This window comes from Tinamus guttatus, unplaced genomic scaffold, assembly GCF_059628265.1.
Source record: "Tinamus guttatus ecotype Peru unplaced genomic scaffold, ASM5962826v1 Tinamus_guttatus_pri_ptg000489l, whole genome shotgun sequence".
In the NCBI taxonomy this organism is placed as follows: domain Eukaryota; kingdom Metazoa; phylum Chordata; class Aves; order Tinamiformes; family Tinamidae; genus Tinamus; species Tinamus guttatus.
This window is the reverse complement of record NW_028289023.1, coordinates 2,387,760-2,410,940: the sequence shown is the minus strand read 5'-3', so window position 1 is coordinate 2,410,940 and position 23,181 is coordinate 2,387,760. Positions and strand designations below refer to the sequence as shown.

The window sequence follows — 23,181 nt, the reverse complement described above, 5'->3', positions numbered from 1 at the left end:
AGGGTAAGTCTTACTCATGCTCACAATTTCTATTGGAATAATGGGAGTATTGTAGATGAATTTAATAGCTAATGACTTTATGGTGTCAACCATAAAATGCCCTTGATGCATGAAATGGAAACTGCTTCTACTTACAGTGAGAAATAGAAGTGTAATTGGTAAATTTTGTTTCTGTTTTGATCAGGGGAGGAAAATTTTCTTTTCTGAGACTCACTAACATAGAACTAAGGTAAGATTAAAATCGTAGTGAGAATGTGGCAATATTACAAGACCAAAACAGAGGGGTGTTGCAAGCATCTTCCAAACAAGAACTGCCAATGTAGGAAATTAGGGGTAAAATTGTAAAGTCGGACATTAAAAAAAGTCATGCAATCAGTGAAGAAATACGTAGTTAAGATATCCAGGCTGCCGTAACTCTGTTGTGTAGCTATGCAGTAATTATGTGATCCTCATAACTTGCTCCAGAGCATGTGCTTCCATGTCATGATTTTTACAGCTCTTAGTGATTTTCCTTTCCATTGCAGGAAAAAAAGTATTTTAAACAGTTCAGTTTTATAACCTACAAGGATTTTTATGTCTTTGCTTGTAATTAAAATGTGGCCCCTTGGCTCTGTTTAGGTATCAAATGATACACACACTTGAATTTGGAGGCTTAAATGCCCATGAAAATACTTTAAAGATACTTTATATGTTAACACTAAGCAAAGAAATTTAGTTTTAAGAGTTTTCCTTAGGCAGAGGCTTTCTATCGAGGAAGCTTGAAAGAACAAATGGAGTTATCATAGCAAGAAAACAGTAAGTTTTGGACGTTAGTCCAAAGTAGCTTTTGCAGATCTTAGTTGTTGGGAAGACTCTGTGATGATCCCAGAAACAGAAAGGTACTTAACCATGAAATAGTTTGAGGGGCTTTGTTAATAGGGAGGTTATGTTGGCAAGTGGAGTCTCATGCCATTCAGATGCAGGGCTCGACAGCATCCACATTTGAACAGTTTGAAATTCGTAGCGAACGTGCGTTTCTAGCTCAGACGCTCTCGGAGCGCTGCTGCAGCTGTGTGTGCTGCAGGCACGTACGGTCCTTCCTTGCGCGACGCCGGGACTGCAGGGCTTGCTGCACTTTTCCTGTACATGGACTTCAGCCTTATTTACAGAAAGAGTTTCACAAACTCCTTAGGTTAGAATCACGTTTCTAGCTGATGTTATATTTGTTTGCCCTTCACTAAATCCCTGGACCACATTTGCTTCTCACTCAGCTGCAGCCAAGGTCCCACCTACCCAACGCACACAGTGATACCAGTGATTTTTGTTTTATTTTTCCCGGATTAAACATTTTAATAGGAATTCACTGTCACACCACTGTATTACGTAAACTTGCAGATGTGGTACATGTGAAGATATGCATTATAATGAAGTACATATTTTTCATTTTCTATCCTAGTTTTTCTGTCTGTTCAAGATGTTAGCACTGTTGAAACCAGTTGTGTTTGTGTGCCTGTGTATGTATATCTGTAAGTGTTCTCTGAAAAGCTGTGTGTTGGATTACGTCTAGGAAAACTCATGCTCAAGTGACCCTCTAGAGAGGTGAACCGGAGTACCAGAGAAACAGCAGGCTGCGATCCGTGTTCATTCAGCTTTTCCTCGAACCACTCGAGGAACCGGGCGCTGAACAGAGCGGTTTTGTTGATGCCACCGGTGGCAGAGCCAGTGCAAGGCTGTGATTCTGTGCGAAGTGAATGAGCTCTTGCTTTGCCACGGCCAGTTCCGCACCGCAGCGCGTTGCTGCAGGGGAGATTCCCTCTAAACAAGGATGACAGGCGTCGCGCTGGAGCATCCGAGGTGCTAAGTGGCCCGCTCATCTCGATGAGCTCCTCTCTGGAGATGAGACTAACTACCTGCGAAGCCGGGGCTGGTGGGAGCGCCAGGGCCGGCTCGTGTGGGCGAAGGCTCTTGTTGGCCTTTCTCGCTGTCGTGCTTGCCAGCGTGTGACTGGCACTGAGCAGACCCTCTTCAGCACTTGCTCTGCTCGCAGCACATTTGTCTTTTTGCGAATTCCTAGAAGGGTCTGTGCTCCCCAGTCATGGTGCGTGCAGAGCCCTTCATGTCCTAATGTCGCTCGGAGCCAACAACAACCAAGTTAAAGTGCAGCCACTATGAGGAAAACTCACTCGTATGGCTGTAAATCTAAAGGCAGGCTCATTAACTCGGCGATCATAAGAGTGAAAAGCATTACTTTTTACTTTTTATGTCAGCTAAGTAAACCTACTGCTTTTTGATTTTGTGCAGGTGTCCTTAAGCAGAAGGATTTCCCAACTTTCAAAATAAGGAAACCTGGGCTGCCTCGTAGTATGTCTTGTACCCTGACCTACTAGTTAGTCACTTCTGCTGCAACACAACACAAAAGTGAGCTGGAAAATTTCTTGTAATGCTATACTTAACATAGAAATAGGGGGGAAAAAATGCATTATTTTGAGGTGTTTATTCCCCACCAAACACCTTTCTCTGCCATTCAGAGAATAATGCAACTCCAAAAACAACTGAAGGTTTTCTAGGTCTCTGAGAATACAAAAGTGAAATTGTGAAGTAATTTTGTGTATGTTAAATAACATAGCAAGGATCACATATGTGCATGTCAGAAAATGATTTGTGTGATACTAGACATAGGGCACAAAATGAAATAAAACAGTAATGCGATTGAGCTATTGTACTACCTCATTAAAAGCAAAGATCTCTGTTAATAGCTTTCATGTTAGTTTGTATGTCTCTGAGTGACAAGATTAAACTGATAATTTGTATTATGTGCATTCAGCATAACAAATACAGAAAACCTTGTTTTGACACATACCACTAACATACACGTGTCTTCCATTGTCATGTTTGTTTTTTCGGTTTTTTTCATCCTGTTTCAGCTCTACTGATGTTCAGGCTTCTTCAAACTCACAAGACTTCAGAACTGAATTTTTCTAATATTTCATAGGGGGAATATTTATGGTCTCTGTTATTCATTCTTAGTTGGTAGATGATGCTTTCTGAGTTCCTTAAGGACTTCTTTTTTTGTGTGACTTAGCAGCAGCAATAATAACAGCAAATCATCTTCTGTCATCTAGGCAGTGAATCTTGGCTTGTCTGGGTGCTGAGGTGAGCCACAGAGGGAGGTTAAATTGTGGTCCAGGCTCTACTTCTAGCAAGCTCTAGTTTTGTTGGTGTTACTTATGCAAGAACAGATGAGTGATCCTCCCTCTCTAGTCAACTCTGGTGAGGCCGCCCCTGGAGTATTGGGTGCAGTTCTGGGCTCCTCGGTGCAAGAAGGACACGGAGCTTCTGGAGAGGATCCATCGTAAAGCAACAAAGATGATTAAGGGACTGGAGCGTCTAACATATGAGGAAAGACTAACGAGCTGGGTCTGTTTAGTCTGGAGAAGAGAAGGCTGAGAGGAATTTGATCAACATATACAAATAGCTGAGGGGTGATTGTAGGGAGAATGGGGCCAGGCTCTTCTCAGTGATGGCCGGTGACAGTACAAGGGGTAACGGAGCTTCCTGTGTTTCAGCTTACACCCACCTCCATGTGAGGAAGAACTTCTTTCCTGTGAGGGTGACAGAGCCCTGGAACAGGCTGCCCAGGGAGGTTGTGGAGTCTCCTTCTCTGGAGATCTTCCAAACCCGACTGGATGCCCCCCTGTGCCACGTGCTCTGGGTGTCCCTGCTGGAGCAGGGGGGTTGGACTGGATGGAGGTCCCTTCCAACCTCAACCATTCTGTGAGTGGGCAGAGGGAAAAACCTTTGAAGTGTGTAGGTAAGTTCTTGGAAAGATTTTATTGAAGCCTCGATGGATGTGTTGGTACCACGTGGACTTCTCCCGAGCCTTGTGCCATATGTGAGAGTGCCCTTCTACAGGGGATGGTGTGGGAGGTGCAAGAGTCGAGGTGCCACAGGTTTGGACTTGGCTCTGCTAGCCCAAAACGGTGCCCACAGTCTCCGTGGGCCCTGTGGGCAGCAGGGAGATGGCTTAATTGCCAGAGAGCAGCAAGGCCCGGTCGCCTGGTCTTCGTTCAACATGCTGCACTCCAACACCACGTCCTGCTTCAGGAACACGCGGTGTGCGTGGACTGTGCTCTGTGAATCCTGTGCGAAACCAGGATTCACGATGCAAGGTCTTTCAGACAGTGAAGTCTGTGATGGACTGCTTTCTAGGAGAATCATCCTCTTGGGAGCAGAATTCTTGAAGCAAAAGACCTCTTCTCTAGAGCTGCCAGGTTATGGAGCTAAAGGGTATTCTTTAATCTGCTAGAAACATTGTCCTCTGTTTTAACTGTTTTTTTAAGTGGCCTTGGGGTAGGGTTTCTGAACAAGAAACTTTTAAAGCTTGAGTGCATGTATTTTCACACACCTTGTTGTGCATTAGTGAACTTTGTTGTGTGTATATACATATACTTTTTTTTTCTTTCACCACCTTCTAAACAGGATGGGTTAAAGCTTTAGCAGTCCCTCTGTCTGCCACTGACAAGAAAGAGAACAAAATGGTTTGTGCTTGTGGGAGGGAAAAAGGAAAGAGCAGGCAGTTTAATGTACTTAATCTTCTAGGTGCTGCTTTCTAGAATTTTAATGTATTGACCACAAGACTTGCTTACTTGCACTGTATGTTGTCCAGCAGCCTGCAAAGCCCTTGCAACTGCAAGTTCCTGGAGCATTTTGTAAGCAAGCACTCAATTTCGTAGAGTCTGAAACCCCTTCCTGTGGAAACAGGGTTTATATGTGCACAGGGCAGTGTAAGAGGAGGACTTTTGCCTCTCTAGTTACTGTGAAGCAGAAAACAGAGCAGAGATATGAAGGAAATGAGGTGACTGAATGTTTCCAGCCTGCTTGTACTTTCAGGTCTTTTTCAAGTACATTGTAAGTGTTTTCATTTCAGGTAAGAGAAAAGGTGGCTGTAACATGGTCTTGTTGAAAGTGCAGCTGAGGGTGAGTTTTAAGAGAGACTCACTTCCCAAGAGGGCCATGTTCCCAAAGGGAAGTGTTGTTGCAGGTGTCAGATGCAGTGTGCTAAAGGCATAGACAGTGGCAGAAAGTAAATTAAAGAGTCAGCTTGAGAATTGTTTCTGTCCTTTTACAATGGCAGTAAAATACACCTGTTTTCTTATGGTATCCAGGTACAGATTAAAAATGAGCAGGCACCTTGCATCTCAAGCAAGGGTTCTTAGTTGGTGAGATCTTCTTTGCCCTTGGTCTATGTTGGAGGGGGAATTGCAGTAAAAAAGGTGCCTTTGGTACCTTTGGTCTTAGAGATTATGAGAAGGCAGGCGGTCACTGAAAGAAGTTTGAAATTTGTATATGTGGCTGCCAAAAGTGCCATCTTTAAATGCATTTAAAGATGCAACCTTTTTCACGTTGCTTCACTTGTGAAGTGCATATGTGTTGTACGTGTCGGGACTGATTAGGTTCAGCAGGTGCCTCTGCTTGCTTTGAGGTGTAGAGTGTTTAGATCCGTTTGACTTTTCTTGTAGTTGCACTTTTGAGGAGCTGACAGCCTGAGAGAGAGAAACTGGCTGTAGGACAGGTAGAGAGCAAATTATTGCAGGGCCTTTTGATGAGACTTGCCAAAGATTAGCTCAGTTTCTATCAAGGATGTCCTTGATCTAGCTGTGATTATGGCTGTTGGGAAACTTGCTCTTAGAAATAATTACATAGTAGCCACCAAATATTTAATAGTTGGCTATGAATCATTAGCCATTTGTTTTAACCTTTCACAATTAGATTCCTACTTTATGTATTCCAAACATAAATACACTCCAAATGTAACTTTTCTGGATGTAACTGAAAAGTTACATTTGGAGTGTATTTATGTTTACAATTATTTATTATGTTATGAATTTTATCCAGAAAATAAAATCTGAATTTTATTTTCCAGAATATTCTGGAAGCATCTTCCAAAAAAGATGAATTGTATCTTTTTGTCTTATATATACTAAGACTTTTTGCTTTATTTATCATAAAGATATTACTTGATTGTGAACCTACAGAATATTTTGGGAGGTGAGAAATTAGGATTTTTGTAAAGATTGCTCTGTATTCTTGGAGAGCTTTGAAAGCAAAAATTAAAAGTAATTTACTTTCTTTATAGTGTATTTAGAAGCAGCACTTAACAATATGATTTTTCTTGGGCTAGCAAAACTTCCAAATACCCAACTTTTCTTGAAGCCCTGTGGGTTTCTTTGAGCATTTGCTATGCTGTGGGACCAAAAAAGCTGTATTTTGTTTCCTGATTTCCCCTGTTCTGCTAGAATTTGGGAATAGGTTTGGGAAGGGTTTGGGACTTCGCTGTCCACAGTGGCTTAACAGAGAAAGGAGGTTGTTCTGCTCAGGCAGCAGTGGAAGAGTCGCTTTCTCCTTTCAGATTTAGTCCATACCCAGTGGTAAAAGAAGAGGAGAAACTAGCTCGAATTTTCTTTGAGTTTTCTGATGTCTGAGTGTGGAGGATAAAGAAATATTTTTGTCAGCAGTAATGGATTTTCTGGCAGCAGTAAGTAACGTAGCACCTGATGGAATGAGAATGGCACAAGTGTTTACTCTCCCTGTACATGGGCAAACAATGACATGCTTCATATTTTGTAAAGTGACACAGGTGAAATTAGGGGTGTTTTTTTCCTTAATTACTACTTTTCTTGCTAGAAAAACTGGAAACACTTTCCTGATACTGTTGTTAGTAATACGATTGTTGTAATTGTTATAAAAATCCAGTGATCTTGTTGGTAGGGAGCTAGGCTAGAAACCTATTAAAATATTATGTTTATAGGACCTCTTTTAACACATTTAATAACTCATTCTCCTGCTGAAAAAACATCCTTTCTGTAAAGAATACCTAATAAAAGTTTTATTTCATAATGTCAATGAAGATGCATTGCAGCTACATGTATCACCTGGATCAGAAAATATGCCTTTAAAGATATTAAAGTTTCTTTAATAAGTCTTTGCAATAGTACCACAGTTGTCACACAACAGTTCTAAAACATACCGAAAATTATCTTATTCATCCCTTGTTTTATAGTAATAGTGAAGCCCTGTCCAAGAAGAAGGACCTCACTGTGGCTGCAGTGTACAGACACCAGCCGAACAATTAAGGGCTGTTTCATGGCAGTCTGCACAGAAGAAATAGAAATGACTCTTTTTTCAGCACTGGACTTTTCTCCTGAAGACTTGGACTCCAGTGTCAAAGTATTAGTGTGTATTGATAAGAAAATGTAAGAAGAAAGCCTGACATTCTTGTGGTATTTCATTGCTAGCATTCTAAATGATGGACTTAATAAAACAGAAAGTTATTGCAAACTGATTTTTTGTTTTGTTATAACATTTCTGGTTTTTGCTCCTTAGTAAGGCATATTATAGATCTTTTTGGTTTTTCTGCCTCTTCCCCCGCTCCCCCCCAAAAAAGAAGAAAAAGGAAAAAATGGGAGAGAGACAATGAAAACAGCAGTAAATATCAGAGAAGTTTTTTCCCTTCACACTCTGTTTCAGTACCCTTCATATGGATTGCAGCTGCTGTTTTAGCAAATGGTGAAAATAAGAAAAAAACACTTCAGTGCCTACAGATCATCTTTATTGTGGACCAGGATAGTCTGCTAGTTTTGTAGTTTGTAGGAGCTTATTGACGACAGAAAACTTCAAATCCTTACACTAAGGAGGACCACGTGGAAATCCTAGTTGTTGGAGACCCAGCAAGAGCATCTGCATCATTAGCAAGTATTTATTTGTTAATCTGAGCCCCGAGGATTATTGCACAGAAATACAGAACACAGGTTGGGGCAGGCTGAAGAGGGGAGAAGATTGGCAGTGGTTTATGCTCTCAGAAGTAAAATTTAGGATTTAAATAAATTTCTCTGCTCACCCTACCTGTTTCTCAGCTATTCTGATAACCTTGCAGTAGCTCATCCTGTCCTTTCAGGTAGTCGACCAGAAATTATGTCTAAATTTGAATGTGAAAAATATTTGCAAGATTTGCTTTGATGTAGAGAAGGGTCTGCATTTTCTACAGAACAGAGATTCTTGTATCGTTGAATGACTATTCTAACTTTTTTTTAATCTTCTTTTAAGAAAAAGTCCAAAGTAAGTGATGTCCTTTTAGGGAGAAATAGTTGTGTTACGTTTGTAAGGCAGCTTCCTGGGGCATGTGTTGCTGCTGGTTCCACTACAGTGGTGCACACCACAAATGTGACACTAGGTGTTTTTTAACTATGAGTGTCAGGCTGTGCCAACAGATGCTCAAAACTAAAGGCTTTTCTGTACAAAGCCAGGCAGATGTAGTAGCAGCTGCAGCTCTAGCTCATTTTCTTCTCAGGACAGCAAGACAGGACTTGGGGAATGTCCTGTTTGCTGCTACTTGCTCAGTCTAAAGGAACACACCAACCTCTGGCCTAAACTTTGCTACTCATGTAAGTCAAGCACTTTTAAGGAACTGAAAAGTCTTGTTGCATCCCCAAACACTGTTTGCCTTCCTGGCTGGCTCAGTGCCAGCCTTGGCAATATTGTAAATCACCTGTGTCTGGGTAGATGCCAGCCTTGCTGTAGCATATTTAGAGAAGGCTCTCATCTCCCCTGAGAAAGGGGGGAAAAGCCTTATTTGACCGTTAGCATCCTTAACCAGACTCCTAGTGCCAAACTATGGAGGAGAGTTGGATCTGTGATTGGGACTCAACAAAAGATGTTGAAACTCTCCCTAACTGTCCCCCAGTTTGCACCTCGGCTCTGGACAGCGTGATATGTGCAGACGGTCAGGACTCTACTGACTCGTAGTGTCCAAGAGGCTTTTCTAAAACATGCTGATATCTTGGGTACCAGCAAGGGTTGCTCTCCCTGCTGATGAAGGGCAGCAGCACGAAGCTGTTGCCCATAGAATCCTAGAATCCTTAAGGTTGGAAGGTACCTCTAGATGTCATCTAGTCCAACCCCTCTGCCCACGGCAGTCGTCAACTGCTGTAGTGTTAATGGTGACAGGAGAGAAGAGGTGGCAGGTATCTTTTCACAGTTTAAGTACTTCCATAGCTTAGGAATGCAAATAAATTTGAGAAAAATATTCTTACAAAGAGCTAAAAGGCTTCAACCTGCTTTTACTGTCTCCAGATCTTCACCCTGCTGCTTCTGCAGTACCAAGGTGTTCACACTCTTTCTTTGCTTCTTCAGCGTATATGGCATATCCAAAACTTAGCCATCTCATGTTGCTAAGGGTCAAACACCTACTTCAGGGGAGCTGTATGTCAATCTGAATGTAGTTCAATGTAGTTCTGCCATCCGTGGAGGATACAACTTGTACTGACAGGTCGTGTTTGCAGCCAACCTCTACTGATATATGTTAATGGGAAAAAATGAATTGTCTTGTTACTACATAGTGGTTCTTCGAAACTGGAGTCAAGGTATATCCGCTGACATTGACTTTGAATTGTGATGGAAGTGAAGATGATTTCCAGCTGATCTTCCCTTTGTAGTCTGGCTGAGGAAATTTAAGAAATCAGAAAACTTAATGTAGAGGCCAAACGCTCCTACACATTCTCTCTCCTTCATGTGCACGTGTATGTGGACATAGTTGCTCGCTTCTGAGGCCTTCTGGTAGTGATAAACATGGGCACGTGCAAACGAATCCACTGCTTCTCCAGGATAAGAAGGTATCCTGGTGAAAGCTTCCTTGCAGTGTTCTCACACAGTGAGAGCAGTTGTACTGTGTGCTCCACACATGGAGTGTCATCTCTGCGGGGATTAGGTTTTATGGGAAGATCTTTTTAGCAATCTGAAGTGTTACAAACTGCAAAGAATTATGTAAAACGGGATGACGTGCAAATTAATACCTTGAGTTATCACTCTCTTTAATTCCCAACAAAGCATTCAGAGACAAGGGGCTTCGTTTGTACCAAGGTGCTTTTAGGAGGCAGGTGGGACTTTTAGTGTTGCCCAGACGTGTGTGCCGGATTTCACAGTGCACTAAAGCGGGGCTGCCATTCCACAGCAGTTCCAGCTCTTTGTGGTCCTGGTGGTTGTGGTAGGTCCTCCTGCTGTCCAGTGCTGAGCTAGATGTTACCTTCCCTCCCTTACACTTGTAGTAGCATTCATCCCGTGCTCCAGGGGCATAATTCAGGGAATTAAACTGTAGAATGTATTTTTCATTCTTCTTTTCTTTTTCTTTGCTTTTGTTGCCTTTCTCCTGGTTAAGGGTGTTCTTGATTTCCCATCCTAGCGCCCACTCCAGTCCGTCCAAACTCGTGTGGATCTGCAACCAGTCTTAATGGTTAAAACAGAAAATTGCAAAATAACCTTTCTGTTGAGTGAAGTGTGGTGTTACACAGAAGTCAGTACAGAAGAAATTAAATGACTTTGCAAACGCAACGAGAGTTGCTGAGCACTTTATTGGTTTATTATGTGTTGGAGGGTGCACTTTATCAGAGTTGTGTATGGAGAGCGAAATAATGACCCCAGAAGCAGATAAGCTCTCCTCCACCTATGGGAGAGGTGCCCATATGAAGAAATTGTAGGAAACAGCATTTGTGGGGAGGAAAAAACTGCATTCACTATTCTGTTATCCTCTGGGTATTATTTTAAGATGTGGGGGGAAAAAAAGGAGATTTCTTGGTTTTATAGGTATGCAGGATGCTTTCTAGGCAGGTGAGATTTGGAATTTCTCTTTCAGTGTTCATTAGTCTGGATGGCACAGGCAGTTCTCATTCTGTGTTCCCACATTGTTTTAGTCTAGGATTGAAATAGCCTATGTAAAATTCACAAAATCTTCAGAATTCTGCAAGAACCTTTTTACCTTTTAAAATATATTTTTCCAGCTTTGCTTTTTTTTTTTTTTTTGCAATATAATGCCTCTGCAAAATCCTAATGTCAGTGATGTGTAGCTGGCTGTATAATCTTTTCCAAACAGATTGCTATTCCAAGAGGTATGCAGATACTAATCTGCGATATTTGTTTAATCGCTAACGAGCCATTATCAGCATTTTTTCTTTGGTTATGGATGTTTGGAAATGGAAGGCACCGCTCCCATCTTCACCACAGCTTCCAAATGTGGAGTCGCTTGATAACTCAGCACAGCGTCAAATCTTGAGTCAATGGGGGTGGTATTTCCTGCAAAAGCTGTAATTAATGGAGAATTCCCGACGTTCCCTGGGATTGCCAGCATTGCCATGATTGCTGTAACCCAGGAGGCAGCAGAACCAGTCACAGTCATTGGCCTTGGCTAAAGGTGTCACCACCTAGACCTCACTGCAGCAGCCTTGCTCAACTCTGCTTGCTGCTTTTCCCCTTCTAGGTGGTTTTTGTTTGTTTGTTTGTTTGCTTCTTTTGTTCTGGTCTTGGTCACTCCCTCTCATTTGTTATTGCCATTGTAGAAAAGTGTAATATTTATGTTTTCTCATTAATCACTTGTGGTATTAGCACGCAGAGTCTTTGCTTTCTTACGTTAACACCCAAAGGATGTTAGTCGGGACTTAGAACAGTTGTTTGTCACTGTGTAATTTCTGTCCTAAATATTGAATTTCTCTTTTTGTTCAGTTTTTATAGTTACTTCAGCTGTGATCGGTCTTTTATTTCATCAGAAAATAAACCAGCTTGAGCACTGTTTTGTGGTTCTGACTGAAGTTAGCCCTGAATTGAGAAGTGCTTGGAGCAAATGACATTCAGCTCTTGAAGCCTAAATTATTCTGTGATTATTTACAACTGTCATTCTGGTGTTTTCAGGGATAAATGCAAGTGGTACTGGATAACTAACAACTAAAGCAGCTTGCCTGTTTTTACTTAAAAGGGAAAACCAAAGGAAAAACATGCTTGGAGAATAGAAGTTGTTAAATGAGCATTACATTTATTTCTAAGATAACACCATCCTGTCTATGTGTGTTTGACTGTTAATACTCTGAAGACGTCTTTATATTGCTGCAGGTTCAAGTTTCAGTTCGCCTTTCAAATTACTTACTTTTTGTTTTTGTTTTAATCTGAAATGTAAAATTACTCTAATGCACTGAAAAAATATCTGCATTTCTGAGTGATGCAGTGATTGGCCATTTCTGAGGTTCAGGAGGAGAATCCGAGGCACATTTCTGGTTAGAAATTTTTAAAAATCTGTATCTTAAAGAGCTGAAGATCCAGATGCATTTGTTTCCTGTTCTATTACTGCTACATTCTTTTTAGCTTTTCTTTTAGCCTTAAATAGGTGTGACTTGAATATTTTATATATGTGTGTGAACAGACTCTCTCTATATATATGCAGTGAAGCAGTTGATACATAACAGAATGTTTAAAGTGTGTATGGCTTAAAGGAAAATACCATCATTAAAAATAAAATTTCCCGTGCAGTATTGTTAGGTCTTCATGTTCAACAACCAAAGTGCTTTAGTATGGCAGAATGTTCTGGATATTTCTGGCCTGTGTTTTATTGTGTAGTTGGGTGTGAACGATAATGAATTATATAAAACAGGAAAGGAATTGCATAAAAGTCATCGGGTTTGAGTGTTACTAAAATGATTCCTTTGTGTGTGCTATTGTAGAAGATGAAATGTCATATCTGACACCTGCATTTTTGTGTTTGTGCCATAGTTTGCAGAAGCAGCATCTCTTTGTTTCTATGATACCTGTGTTTTTAATGCATGTTTTACCAAGCTGAAGTCTTTCAAAGTTGTGTCATATGGCAACAGCTGCCTCTCTGCTTGCACGTGTTAATAATGTAAAAACTATAAGCAGAAGTTGCATTTGATTTCTGAGCACCATGGTAAAGTATACACAAAGTAATACCCAGTTTCTGCTTTTAATCTGGCAAAGTCAGGATTGCTACGGGCGGGCGGCAGCCACTGCTTCTGGTTTCCTATCTTGAGTGCTTTTCAAGTGACATAGGGCTCTAGCACATCCCACTAGTCAGGTAGTTAATGTGCAAGGCAGGGCTTTTGCTGGTGCTGCTGTCAACAGGAATAACTGGCCCAAAGTTTCCTTTTGAAGGATGGTGATTACACAGGGTGAAGAGTGGAGGATGTGTAGGCAGCGCCTCCACTAGTGGTTGGAGTGTTAGTTCCCTGCGCTTCCTTCCCATCAAGAGTCTATCCCAAATCTTTGGAAAGCCTCTCCTAGGAAAAGGAGATGTTCATGCTGCTTTTCCTTTTCAGGAAGGATGGGATGATCTTTCCAATCTTGGGTTTGCAGCTGCCCATATTTGCAATAGAAAACGTGCAGAGCTTCTGGTGGAGGTTGTTCTGCTCACATGCGATGAGAAGCACTGACTTTGGTCACCTTGTTTCTCCTTTATGGAGATCCCAGTGTTGCTAGAACCCAAATAGGCTTCCCAGTCCCTCTCCTGCTTCCATCCCTACCTGGTGTTGCTGTGCTCAGTGATTTCAGTACTGCTTGATGGTTGCTCACCTTCTTCCAAGATATCTGCTCTCATCTTCTGTCTTCTTTCCTCCTTATCCTACAAAGAAGTCTTTCCTGAACTACCCTTGGTAAGAGCTATTTTCTTCTCTGAAATTAACCTTTTCAGAAAAAATAGTCGCTGTTTTCCAAGACGCAGGTGGTGAGGTTGATCGCTCCCTTTAGATGGTAACAGTTTGCTCAGGGACACCGCTCACCTTGTTGGACGTTCAGGGTCTGCCTTGCTCTTCAGTCTCCTTGAGGCCCTTTGGCAGTGCCGATGTTCAAAACGCCACTCAGCCCTAGTCCCTTTGGGTAGGATATGGAATATTGGCCCCAAATGGCAGGGATTTGGTTGCAGGGAGTCTCTGTGGAAGGTGACCATGAACTGCCCTGTGCCAGCCCCACAAGTGCTGAAAAGGATGGAAACAGCCCATCGTGCACCAAAAGCGCCACCGCTCAGAGCGGCCCACGGCACTGCTGCTTGTGCGTGTGGCAGTCACTGGGGACAGGAGACTGGGGAAGGGACGTGTGAGGATGCCACGAGAGCAGGCATGGGAGGAGAAATACGAAGACGTGACTGGAGAAATGGGACAGGAGGCAGGTGGTGGCACCAGGAGAAGAGTAGGGACCCAGGAGTGACAGAAGGAAACCCCTGGGTACAGATCCCACCTCCTGCTCCACAAATGTGGGGACCCTGGGCGAGTCCTGAGGCGAAACTGAGGGGATGAGACCGCCCTCGAGGGGCCCGCGACCAAAGCTGAGCCAGACAGCAGGAGAGGACAGGAGGCTCCTCAAGCCTTCGCTTAACTGTTTGCGTCTTTGCTTCGCAGGACCTGAAAGGGTAATTCAAAGTTTGTTAATTAGTAACAAATTAAGAGAAATTCCCTCAGTGGAGGCAGTTTTTACCTGCGGCACATGGTGGCGTAAACTGTTCTTATAAAAATCTGATCATGTGGCTAAAAATGCACGTACTCGTTCATGTCTTCTAACTCCTTTCTCATTTCTTACATCTGCTGCCTCCTTTCTCATTTCATACCTTCCTTGTTTTTGTCGCCGTAAATTCTCTGTGATGTGGATTGCGTTTGCAGTATCATTATGCCCAGTAAAGCGAGTCCTGGAGTGTGACTTCAGGGCAGACAGTATTAATGATGGGTTAATGATTTTTAATAAATGATTTTTCATTTAAAAAAAGAAGTGTAATGTGTAGATGGTCATAAATTGCGAGTTTAGTCTTTCAAACTGATTTATTCCAATCTTGCTGACATCAGTGGAACTGCTGAGGTGAGTTGAACCTGTTGGAGCTTTTGCCAGGTTTGACAAATTTTCCCTTTTACAAATTCCTCTGTAGCAAGCTTTTCAGGAATATGAGAAATAGTGTTTAGTTAGTGTTTTAGCCCCTGTGATTAAATAACCACAATAACTTGTTATGGAACCTGTTTTATATTTCTAATTCCCAAACTTATGGTCATCAGCTCTTGGGGTTTCTGGATTATTTTAAGTAGACCTGTGACATGTGACTAATAACCTTGGGCTGAATGCCAGAAGTTTGGCATTTGCCATAGAGATTTGCCCCTCCCCTGGATTATTTCTAAGAATCCTCAAATTGAAGAAACCTTCTTGAGCGCCGCCTGTCGTAGCGTCCTACGCTGCATCTCCTTTGGTGCCGTGTTGATCACCGTGCTGCCTGGGTGTGCTCTCCTGCATATATGCTGGGTTTCTTGCCATCTCAACTGCGGCCACTTCAAAATCATTAAAAAAGGAGAAAAAAGAAAATAAAGCATCCGGTATCTCCCAGATGCTGTGCTCTTTGCCAGAGCTGTGCAGTATAGTTACAGATAAGAGCACTTTTCCTTCACCCCTTCACTCCGTAGTGTCTGAAATTCCATGATCCTGCACACTAACCGGCTTCCTAATTCTACCCGTGTCCTTGAATGGATTTATGCCGTATTAATACCTTGCATGTTTTTATAAATTACTGCTAAAACTCCGACTCTCACCAGCCCAACTTCGTATGCCCCAGACCTAGGCATATTTTGAATTCCAGTAAAGAGCCGTGAGGGTTGAATGAATTTGAAGAACTTGAAACAAACAAAAAAATGTAACTTTTAAATATCTTTCATGTTTGCAGAGGGCAAAATCTGAATTTTCATAGAAAAATAATTTTTTGACTATTCAAACAGTAGTGAAAATATTTTAAGTTGATGAGATGATTTAACCATTTAAAAATATTTTATAGATATAATTAAATGCATATTCTTGAGCTTGTGTCAAATTATATTTTGGAGGAATAATCTTTTTTTGTGGAGCTTACAAGGCAGTCGGTGAGAATCTGTGTGTCTCCAATTGGAAGCAGATCCTTGACTACGAATTGCCAGGGTAAAGTGATTTTTAAGATCTCTGACTTAATCCAGAGGCTAAGGTAGAATAAACTGGTTAAAGTTACTATATTAAAAGCAAGAGTAAAACGAGCAGGCCTGCCCTCGCCTAATGTCTGGCGAGGTTTTTGCTTGTTTTAGTAATAACTTGTGGAGAGGGTTTCGTTGAAGCACATGGTTTGGGCTTCATCAGCACTACTAGCAAGAGCAAAAAAAAAAATCAAAAGATGTTATAAGGAAATACTTGAAGCTTATGCTGAATTTGTTGATACACTCATGTGTTAGTGATGCATTTGAAGACTGGGTTAGCCCAGGACTAATGCTGGTAAGAGGTGACAATTAGTTAATGTTTCCACTGGATCTCAACCTGGTAAGAGCAGCATCAGGAGAGACTTCTGCTTTTCTGGGGATAGAGAAAATGTTCAAATCTGATCACACTATAATGTAGCTAAGGTCAGCAGTGCTGGTTTCTGCCCAAGGATACTGGAAGGAAATCTTTGGGTCTGCCTAAATCAGCACTAGAGGGGTTGCCCCATCGCTGTGCTGGTGTCTCAGCGACTGAGGACACTTGTTGCCTTGTCCTTCCAAGAGCTGCAATCGTAAGGAATGGTATTGGATTTCCTACATGGATACAAGCCAGGGCAGAGATAATATATAGGGCAAAAAGGTTAAGGGACTGGAGCATCTATTGTATGAGGAAAGACTAAGCGAGCTGGGCCTGTTTAGCCTGGAGAAGAGAAGGCTGAGAGGAGATTTGATCAACATGTACAATTACCTGAAGGGAAAATGTAGGGATGGATGGGGCCAAACTGTTCTTGGTGGTGGCCAGCAACAGGACAAGGGGAATGGGTACAAGTTGAAACACAGGCAGTTCCATCTCCATTGAGGAAGAACTTCTTTCCTGTGGGGGTGACAGAGCCCTGGAACAGGCTGCCCAGAGAGGTTGTGGAGTCTCCTTCTCTGGAGATCTTCCAAACCCGCCTGGATGCCACCCTGTGCCACGTGCTCTGGGTGTCCCTGCTGGAGCAGGGGGGTTGGACTAGATGCTCTCTAGAGGTCCCTTCCAACCTCAACCGTTCTGTGATTCTGTCTGTGTGAAAATAGGGCAAAATAATTCAGAGTGTTTGTTTTCAGTAATACCTAATGAAACAAATTACCAATTTAAGTTACCTCTTGAAAGCAATGCCTGTTTTTAAAGAAGAGTGATTGATGTCCAAGACTTACTGCAGAAGTAATACTTGATCATTGATGGGTGTAGCAGTCCTAGCTGCTGTGGTGCATTTAGCAACACTGGGTGCGGTAACAAGGTCTCGAACGAGTCAGAGGGAAGCAAGAGCAGTGTGAAGCAAGAGCAACGTGGTGGATGAGTATGTCAGCTTGTCCTTACGTCGTAGCAATGCAGGGTGACACAAGTTGACTTAACTCCCTTGTGAGTCTAGAACTTTTAAACCTATGGTATAATTAAAGCAAACCCCTTTTATTCTGTGTTTGTAATGGCTTAAGATTGCATGTGCTGCATTATTGTATCTGAACTGCAAGGATTAATATCTCTAATCATTTGCTTGTCCCCGTTGATAGATTTTCATTAAATTCCTCATGCCTTCACTGAGAAATACCTCATTCACCATCTTTGTTTCTTCCCAGAGTCATGACATCTGGGTCAAATCTGGGGTGATGTTGCCGACTGTATTTTAAGCTGTAGTATCTTTGACCTTGGTCAAAGAACTAGCTTTTAAGCGTGAATCTTTCTCTGAAAATATGTAGTCAAGCTTAGAATATTTTAACATGCATAAATCCTGCACCATGTTCTGCAAAATGACCTTTGGCAGAGATGTTAAAAGACACATTATTTTACTGTTTCTACAGTGTAGAAATGTTTAGTCTCCTCCTTTGCAGTCAGTGTTAAGACAAAGATGTTACAGCCTGTATTCTGGCTCGGAATGAGGTGATGTGATCGCATCTGAAGTGCAGGGGACTTTGGCACCCAGAAGAGGAAAAAATTTCTAACGCAATAAGAAGCTGTTATGGAGCCGTGTGTAAATTTGCCTTGTGTTAATTAATATAGTATTAGTGGCCCTACAGTGTTTTCATTTTTTTTCTTAATATATTCTTTAAAGCAAAATTTCTAATTCTTGTATATATTTTTAACTTTCCCACAGATATGCACTTATTTGGCCATTATCCAGCTCATGATGATTTCTATCTTGTAGTGTGCAATATCTGCAATCAGGTAGTCAAGCCACAGGTTTTCCAGTCACACTGCGGTAAGTGAATGTTTTCTTTCCTGAATTACAGTGCCAAACCAGCGTATGATTCTCAAGAATCATTGCATATGATCATGACAGAGGCATTTCAGATATACTTTTGTGCTTATCTTGGGTTCTTTCCACAGAAAACATCAGGAATGCCTTCAAATAGGCATGTTTCCTGTAAAGAAAGGTAAAATAATAGTTCTAGAAGTTGGGCTTTTCAAATCGAACAAATAATAATAAATTAACCTGTTACAACTAAGAAATCCTGTTAGTTAGATACTAGCTAGGCTAAAACTATTATGGCATAAGATTGGATTGTCTTTTATCAAAGCTGCACAATGAGATCTGTTATACAGATCTGTGTTAACTAGAACTTGATGTAATGATGGGTGATTTTAAGATGGAATTTACAGATAGGGGTTTATAGAATTTATTCTTGTGTTTCTCATAGGGTTTAATCTTTTTAATGAATGATATATTAAGTCACAATCATTAACTTTTTCTTGAAAATGTTTATTTGAGAAGCTTCAGAAATATGCAGATACTTATTTCTTAGTATGACAACAGCAAGATTACAATTTTTAGATTTTTTTGTAAGTAAAACTTATTTAGTTGGATTTTTCTTTATTGTTTAACAAACTGTTTGTAATATTCCCTGAAAACCTTAATCCCAAGATCTCATTTATTTATTATTTGTCCAGAAGTTTATTTCTGTCTTTCTAAAGGATTGCACAATGTGACTGAAATGGCTAACTTTGTATGGATTTTTGATTCTTCTTCTTTTTATAAATTCAGTTCAATTATGTTAGCCTGTAGGCAATTGCATAATAATGCACGGTAGCTAGGATTGATGATGTGATCAGTGAAAAACATTAAGAAGGTTAAAAAAGAATCACCCTGAAAGACTTGTTTCTTTACTTGCTTAAATACCACAAATGGACTTCACAAATCCTGTGTCTCTCTCACTCTTCTTGGTAACAAAGCAACTCAGTAAGTGAAAACATAAGTGGAATGAACAGAAAATGTAAAAGTTTGTTTGCTTTGAGAAAGAGATTACCAAAATGTTACCGTGGTTTTGTATGGATGGGCTCTAATACCCAAGCAGAAGCAATTGCAATCATGTAGAAAGGCAGTTATATTACTCAACAGTACCTTTGGTCTGGATTTAAATAATTGTGAAAAGGCAAATTACATTTAATATTCAATGAATAAGAAAAGATCTGAAAGCATTAGTATGCTGGGAGAATGGAATATTAATTTAATTACTTGTCAGGAAGATAATCCAGAATTTTAATGAGTCATTTCTCTTAAATATTTATTTTTCACACATAGTCACATATGTGGTTTCTTCCTGCTTAGATTCAGGTATTTTACAGTTCTTTCAGTGACAGAGTAACTTCATAAGTACAGTGGGTCCCATGCCCTGAATTGGTGCATTAATAAAAGATGTGCTATGGAACAGAAAAATCTTCATGATGCTGAATTCCTGACTAATGACCACTGACAAATGACTTGCTGTAGCCTTTTCCAGTGATGCTTTTTGTGGCCACTGCATGCTGGTTTCGGAAGCAGTATGAAAGTTGGTCCTGTTTTCATGCAACAGGCAGAGGGAACTACTAGAAGATGGAAATGCTAGATCAGTGTTTTGACTTCGTTATTGACTTTACCTTTTCAGCAGTTGAGCCTAAAGCTGTGGGTTTAGTTTAAGTTACTGAGTTGAGTTGTAGGTTTTGATGTGTTCATCCTGTTCATCCTGGTGACACATCTCATGTTCACAAGGTTGTGTGTCAGCTTAGAATGGTAACGAGCCTCCGTCTCAAGCCAAGGTTTACACTGAACACAAAGGTTTTCTCCTCACCTTCTGCCTGGGAGTCAAGTTCCTCGTAAGGTCTGAGCAGCCGTGATGCCTCAGTGCACCTAGCAATTCTGTCACCTGTACAACTATTGAGATTTAGGTTGAAATAACATTTTGAAAAATGTTAGGTTACAAAATAAGTATAATCGAAAAGGTAGAAAATGTGTCACTGAAAGGTAAGAAACGTAAGAGTTTGGGCCTTCAGGTTTATGGGTAAAGTAGAAGCACAGTATAGGAAAGAAATAATACGGGTCTAAATAATGACAGGTGAGTGTCAGGTAGAAATTAAGAAGGCCAAGGGAATTTAAATTAACCAGTACCAGCTGGATACCAAAAAATTCTCAAGTGTCTCACAAACAGGTAGTCTGAAGAAAGGTCATGAGATTTTTGTTTATTAGGAAAAACTGAAAGGAGGTGGAAACTTTGCAGAGAACTTTCAGGTTTGCTGTTATCATGCGGAAGCTTTGAATGAGACTTGGTGAGATTTAGTGCTGCTGAGAAGGATGTAAGACGGAGAGAAGCTGGGGTGACATAGTGCTAGATGCAGCATCCACTTAATATAGAATACCTACTAATATCACTGCAGATAACTGCTTCACTTTAAGAGTATTATAGTTAAGGTAATAGTAACTTAGCTAATAGTGACATAATAGTAACTTAGAGGGCAATGGGGCAAAGCGATGAGGCAGGGAGTTTGCTGCAGAGCAGAGTACAGCAGTTGGTGCTGCAAGACCCTTCCGGGGCTCGTTGTGAGTAACCAGTTATCACCAGTGCTGGCCTAGTGCCCAAAAGCTGCAAAGATCCGTGAATCCCTGGCCTGCCTTCACTCTCCATTATTTCATTGTGCAGTTTCTTTTGCTTCGTCCTTGTTGTCACAGTCCTGGTTTAGGTTGGACAGCTGAGACTTAAAGTCTGAATTGCTTGCTTTAAAAAGCTAAGCTCAGTAAGGACCTGAAAACCAAACAAGGCAGCCTGCGTTAAAAGAACTGGAAAATAGTGGAATTGGTAGATGGTGTTATCCCCTTGAAGACTGTATTTAATCTAATCAGCCTTGTTTCAAGGAATGTGCCCTGGGGTATTGCTGAAAGGCCTGTAGAAGAGTTTAAAGATATGGATGGAATATTTTCTTTAAAAGAAGAAACAGAAAAGGTGATGTGCCTAGAACTATATAAAAATTTAGAAGACAGAAGGGTTGTTGGAGCCTTGGTGATTATCATAAAACAATTCTTCTTTAAAATGATGAAACTGATTGAAGTTCTGTGTGTTGTGTAGCTGACACTCATCCACTAATCTATAGTAATCTTGATAAGAACTGAGCAGGATCTAAAGAAGGGCTGGACACCCTACCTTATTAATTAGATCTGTATTTGTGTTAATTGTGAAGAAAATGAGAAAAAACTTGCATTAGAAAACAGATCAACTGTCAGCTGCCTGGGACTAGAATAATCTCTCACTGTGTTGTGTGTTACATATGTATTATGTATGTTGTGATATATGATATCATTGAGAAAGGGCAAGGGAAAGTTTTTTATGAGATGCTGGTTCTGGCTGCAGTCATTTAGGAGGTTGAAGTCAACAAATCCCTTCAGTGCAGGAATATTTATCTTCCAGTTTTATTTAGAGTTTCATCACCTGCGAAGCATGGGAATCAGTTTGATGGATGGGATTTTGTTTAATTAGGTCATGCAGGAGTGTGCCTTTAATGTCAGTGCACTTTAAACTGAACAGCCCACTCACTAGACTTTGAGGGAATTTAAACAGTCCTATTTACTGTAAAATGTACTATTTTATGTGTGTTGACCTGCAGCTCTAAAGTTGTAAAGGAGACAGGGAGAGGAGAAGGCATGAGAAGCCACCACTGTTTTCTAGCTCTTGAAAGCTCCGTCATGGGGTGTCTTCACTGCAGCTATAGGGATCCATCTCGGATCTCCCGCATGTGATTTCCGGCCAGTATCCCCAGCAAGATCCTGTCGTTCACCTCTCAGTAAGGATTTGGGCTCATGCCACACACATATTTCATGTCTCTTGTTTCTTTTCTTGGCTTTGGAGGGCGGCTCTGGGACGCTTAGCAAAGTGAACGCTTGTGCTTTGTAACACTTCCCTTGTTGGCTTTCACCTCTCTGGAGCATAAGACCCAATATTTCATTTGTCTCTAATTTCTGGATGTGGCATCTGCCCTTGATGGCACAGGGAAATGTGAAGATTATAGAGGCAGATGTTGTTTAACTTTTAAGGGCTTGATTCCTGCAATATCAATCAGAAAAGAGAAAAATATGTTTGTGCTTCAGGCTCTTCAAATGGAAAGCGATGACCAGCTGTAATCAGCAAGGTAAAATAAGCAGGCCTGGCTAGCTGGGCATCTGGCTTGCTACCTTTGAGAGCCTTTGAATAAACACAGCATAAAGTTGAGCTTTGCAAAGTAACTCTGTCCTAGGTTCTAGGTTGGGCAAAAACTGAAGTATTTTTAAGAACAGTTTCTGTATCTCTGGGATAAAGATTTACATCCTTTTAAAGGATTAAACCATTCATGTACATGCAGCATAAGCCCCCCCTGTAAGAGAGGGTTGGCTTTATAGACTGCTGAGAAAGCTATTAAAAATAAAATAATTTCTTGAGGTTATTCAGTGTTACTGTACAAGCAGTGTAGATACAGAGAACTTGTCAAATTAATTTTACTTTTTATTTTAGTGTGAGGAAATAAATCAATGAGGGGAAAATATAAAAAGGTGAAGTTGGGGGAATTCAATTTTAATTAAAGTGTTAATAATTTTTAAATTATTTTAAATAATTTAGCTTGGCTAAACAATGACTGTAGTAGAACCATCAAAGAAAGTTTCCAAACATCCTCTGGAACAGTTTCCATATATGTGGATGCTCTCTTGATGAGGTGAATAGTTCAGAGCTCCGTTTGATGCATAGGAGGGAACAGTCCTGCTTTGTTGAAGAAAAACAACTGTGAAGATCAATTGCTTTATAATTTTTTTAATTGCAAGTTCATTGCTATCTGTCCTTCCAGTCTCTAAGGTTATTCTAACATAGGTTTCTAATTAAGAGGTAGAAAGTCTTGCTGAAAAAATGCCATTCCTTGGTTTTCATTACTTCTGAGTTATGTATATTCTTGTGATGACAAGCTTGTGTCCCCATGAAGGGTGGAAAAGGATATTTCCTTTTTATTCCCTCTTTTTAGCTGTATAGGCAGGCATCATTAAAAAAAAACACAAAGTAACTGAGCACTGAACAATATAAATCAATTGTTTTCCCTTTCAGATCATAATTATTTTTGTAAGAGATTTTGTATATTTCTGAATTAGGCTACCAGGCTGGCTATTTT

The 23,181-nt window shown here is 40.8% G+C and overlaps 1 protein-coding gene across 3 annotated transcripts in view; it reads left to right on the top strand.

Annotated features, from left to right (window-relative positions):
• Positions 1-23,181, top strand: part of ATXN7L1 (ataxin 7 like 1) — a 99,711-nt gene that overhangs the window by 20,475 nt on the left and 56,055 nt on the right. For all 3 annotated transcript variants that reach the window (XM_088533203.1, XM_088533199.1, XM_088533198.1), the window contains exon 3: positions 17,903-18,007. In XM_088533203.1, the coding sequence (XP_088389329.1) occupies positions 17,903-18,007 (105 nt within the window). The remainder of the gene's footprint in view (positions 1-17,902; positions 18,008-23,181) is intronic.